The 4768-nt window shown below is 54.4% G+C and overlaps 1 protein-coding gene across 1 annotated transcript; it reads left to right on the forward strand.

The window, feature by feature from the left end:
• Window positions 1–1385: 1385 nt before the first annotated feature.
• Window positions 1386–2333, forward strand: ColSpa_07270 (uncharacterized protein; the record flags this gene model as incomplete). The annotated part of the gene is made up of 1 exon (XM_049273482.1): window positions 1386–2333. The coding sequence occupies one exon, from the start codon at window positions 1386–1388 to the stop codon at window positions 2331–2333; it is 948 nt and encodes a 315-aa protein (XP_049129439.1).
• Between the last annotated feature and the right edge of the window lie 2435 nt (window positions 2334–4768).

Raw genomic sequence — 4768 nt, forward strand, 5'->3', positions numbered from 1 at the left:
ACCCTCTTACCTTTTGGTACGTCCACACTTGTGGCTGTCTTAAGAAGGCTACTTCCCACCCGCTATGAACTCGTTCTACCCTCTGGCCCTCATCAGTTCGTCGTACCTTGGGTTATTCTTGAGCTGATCGTCTCCTACCAGCTTCACTCCCCTTACTCTCCTTCACTCCTTGCACGCACACCACTCTCTCACTCACACTCCTCACTCACCTCCACACTCTCTCAATCTGAAGAGTACCAGCTTCTCCGTCACCGCCACCCGCGCCTGTTTAATACCAACACCCCCAACCAAGCTCAGGCCTCCTGGACTACTTCTTCCTCTTTTCTCTCTCTTCCATATCATCCTTCCATCTCCCATCCCCTTTTCCAACGTTCTTGAACGCACCGTCATCTCCAACGCTTCGAACATTGCTCAACTTCGGCAACCTTGCGCTGGACGCCGCACCGTTCCTTGTCTCAAACTGCCGACCTCCTGTTTCTCGGTCCTAATTCTCCACCCTTGCCCTCGTTGTCCCTATCCGTCCTTCCTTGAACGACGATTCGGGAGTTTGCAGACGGAGAACCCGCATTGAGCGTCCCGCTTAAGCACCTTTCCGAACCAGGGTACCATAATACGCATATCAACCCACGCCACCCTTGCTTCTCCTGCTTCGGGCAACTATACCAACCCGCTCCACTCCCTCATCACCCGATAATTCAAGACATCCTCCTAATATCCTCCGTTGCGGGACTATAAGTAGTACAGCTACTGCACCAGTCCGCTTCTTGGTAATTCGACCAACACACAAACAATACCCAAAGATATGGAACTCATGGAACTCGTCGAGAACGAGCCTACCGCTCGCCCCTTCCAGTGCGACTGGCAGTCGTGCAACAAGGTGAGCCTTCCAATAAGCCACGGGGTCACTCGACCCTGCTGTGCTGCTGCCGTCGTCGGCGCGATTCTAACCTCCACATCCTGTAGAGCTTCAACAGGAAGTCGGACTTGCAGAGACACTACCGCATCCACACTAACGAGCGTCCCTACTCCTGCACGACGCCCGGCTGTGGCAAGAGCTTCATCCAACGGAGTGCTCTCACTGTCCACATCCGAACCCACACGGGAGAGAAGCCTCACCAGTGCCAGCACATTGGCTGTGGGAAGCGATTCTCTGATGTATGACCCCGTCTTCTCTCTTCCCCCCTAGTTGTGCACTGGCACGTATTGACTTGTGAGCAGTCTTCGAGTTTGGCCAGACATCGCCGCATCCACACCGGCAAACGCCCGTACAAGTGCGCCCACGATGGCTGCCTCAAGAGGTAGATTTGCGAGCCCACCGACCCTTTCCCATCCCCTGTGAGAGTTTGGCACTAACCAGACTGAACAGCTTCTGCCGCAAGACCACCATGGTCAAGCACCAAAGGCGGTCTCACCAGCGTGGCATGCACAACGGTGGCGACATCTTGGACGACTGCACCTCTGACTCCGACAGCGGCGAGTCGCCCTCGACCCCGAAGCACGCCAACATGCAATGGCCTCACCCTCAGGGTGTCATGGCCATGAACCATCCCGGCATGGGCCACGCCATGAGCCGAGCTACATCCTTCGGCGACTACACCCAGCACATGAACGGGTACCAGATGCAGCAGCAGCAGCAACAGTATGGCGCACACCGCCACAGCCTGTCCGGCGGCCCCCACGAGTTCCACGGACAGTCGGTCCACGAGCAGCAGCATCCCGCCGTCATGCTGCAGCGAACCGCCAGTATGCCTCAGCCGCCGTACTTCGTGACGGAGCAGGGTAATCCGGGTGTCGCTACCATGAACACGAACATGTACGCACAAGTGCCCCGGCAGCAACAGCAGCAGGTCGAAATTCCGTACTCTGCACCTGGTATGAACCAGTCCATCCAAAGCAGCCCGAGCAGCTTCTCGGCAGCATCGGGTAGGAGCCCATCCACTCAGGAAGGGTTTTATACTCACCAGCCTACCCAAGCAGCCACGTATGCCCTGCATCATGCCTCCCCCGTCGTCGAGCAGCAGCAGCAGCAACCGGGCATGGTCCCGTACCAGCACCAGCAGATGCAACAGCAGATCCACACTCCCCAGCCGATCCCGACGCAGGCACCGCAGCCTCCTCCCCAGCAGCACGTCAGCCAGTACGCCTCACCGACGCCCCAGACCCAGCCCGAAGAGTACTGGAACGGCGTTCCATACCAGGCACCAGTCGAGGTCGCCACCATCGGCCAGCTCCCAACCTACGGCTCAGGTGTGTACGACCCTTGGGGAGGCCCCAAGATCGAGTTCGAGGACCCTTCGATGCAGCTCCCCTCCGCGCGGATCGAGAATATGTAAAGGCCAAACGCACCGCCACTCGACGGTGGCTCACCAACTGCCACATCATCCCATGCGAAACATCCATTTCCCATCGGTGCCTGACCTTGGGTTACCGCCTGTACCACCACCGGAAATCATGACGGCGATTTGATTTTCATATTCCCCCACCACGTTGAGCGAAAGAGAAGGAGATACCACACGGGCCTCACAGAACCGAGGTGTCGATTGTTAAAGAGAGCGCAATTCCCACCTGCAGATGGCCTCGGAAATCCCAATCGACACCCACCTGTCATTCATCCTTTCTTTTGGCATTTGACCGGAAAGAGAAAAAAAAAGAAGAAAAAGGAAACAGAACAGGTTCAAACCAAACCCCAAAAGCATACAATCATTGGTGGTAATTTGTCTTTTTGCGCGCGTGGGGTTTCAACACTTGTTGTACCCAGCAACCACCCCCCGGCATATCCTCATCTTGCCGTGTAATCGTCAATACATCGACGAAGAGGACGAGAAGCAAGCACGTTGCGTGCTGCGCGCTCACTGGGCTACTAGACCCTGTCATCTCGATACCTACCTCGGCTTTGCGTCGGAGCCCTCTGCCTCTAGGCACCATTTTCTTTGTCAAGCATATACGGTTACCCTGATCGACGTCAAAGATCCGTATGTTGTTCTGTTTTACCGGTTGCATCGCTAGATTGCCCCTTATTGTTGCTTTCGAGTTAATATTTTGTGTCTTTGTTGATCGGTCTGGTTGTCTGCTCGGGGAATCTTGTTTTATGGAGCTCGGCTCGGCGCGGCGGCGGTTTGCTGTCTTATTTAATATTCTCTCTTCCATATTTTTTCCTCAGTCCTTTTTCACGAGTAAGGTACCCAGGTGTCGACCATGTCGGAAACAGCGCTCCCCTCGATGACATGATGCAATGAGAGCATAACAACCGGAGCTGGGTGGGCAGATGGAGGAGGGAAGAAACTGGAAATCATTTTACGCTATCCGAACATGACGCCCCTTTACGATCGGGGAGGAGGAAGGAGGAATGAAGCGAAGGGCGATAATGAGGATGGGAAAGGGTGGAACAGGAACAAAAGAAACCGTCAACAATGCCTTACACACGACAGGCTCGATCGGGTTCCGGGGCAGCTCTTGTCTGTTTTTGGTGTTATTCTTCATGCCTCGCGGCGCCGGAAAACAAAACATTTCCTGTAACAACAGTACGAAGCCGACGATTTCTCTGTCTGGAGGCGTATTCCCCTAGACCAGTGTGTTCCTCAGGGTGGTGGATGGCGACGGAGGAACAGCCAAAAGGGAGGAGGGCGATGATGGAGAAGGGGGCAGGGCAGGCAGGAGAAGGGAGGATTCGTTGTCTATATGTAATTTTAGTGTCCCCTTTATTTTGCGTCGGAATGTTTAAATGGTCATGGGAAACAATTGGGATAGTTGCGGAAATCGATACCTTGTCAGTCAGAAGGAAAATAAAGACCAGTTAATCGAACCTGACGGAACCTCGCAAGTTGATGAGAATGAGATCGAGACTGAGTATGAAAAAAGTACGTGCAAAGGGTGAGATTTGTCGGTTTTGGCCCGATGGGTCGCAGCTAAGATGAGGGGGGGGCCGCGTGACGGGAAGCTGAAATTAGTCTCTATGAGATGAGTCGTTGGCGCAGGTTTCGCCGAGACGGGGACTTGGCCACGTCTTCGTGCAGCATCAGTGTTCAAAGGCTGCGGCGTGTAATTCTTTTTCGCCTTCGGTGAAGGATACGCAGAGTGGGTATGTTTTGAGGTGCGACTGAGAGTGCTGGCAGTCGTTCGTGATATCTCCGTACACTTGGCAATGGCCGAGGTACTCGGAGGGGGGTCTGGAAGGGGTAGCGCTGGACGAGTCGGTTTGTCGCTTTCTCGCTTTCTGCTGAATATTGCTGTTCTATCGATTCGAAAGCTCTGTATTGGGTTTGCGAACTTGACGGTCGTTGTACGAAGCCGTTTCGCAAGTTTTGCAACCCGGCGTTTGTATGAATGAGGCGGCTCGAGGGCGCTTGGTGCGGACATCAGGAGGGTAAGCTTGGGGCTGTTCAGAGATGCGGATGAGCCTCTAAGCACTTTCGGCGTGGTCGTTCTCATCCGAGTGAGTCGTTTGTGAGTTTGGCGACAGCCTCGCAAAATGCCGAAAGCTGACATGAGTATGTGTGAGACGGTCGATGAGACGCTTGAGCCGGAGGCTTTGAAGATAGCACGCGCGAGCCCCATGATGAGAGACAATGAGGCAGAATAGCCCGAGAGGGAGAGGAGAGCCTTGGAGATAACGACGGCGGGGATACGGGCGCGTAATCAAATTGAAGGACCTGCCTGATTCGAATGATATGCAATATCTGGCTGAATGTGGAAGAATGCAGCCATCACATTCCTCGGCTTGGTGATGTTGCTGCGCGTTCTGGGTGGGTTGAAGGAGGTAATTATGCTA

Source organism: Colletotrichum spaethianum (assembly GCF_022836535.1).
Source record: "Colletotrichum spaethianum MAFF 239500 DNA, contig18, whole genome shotgun sequence".
Taxonomy (NCBI): Eukaryota; Fungi; Ascomycota; class Sordariomycetes; order Glomerellales; family Glomerellaceae; genus Colletotrichum; species Colletotrichum spaethianum.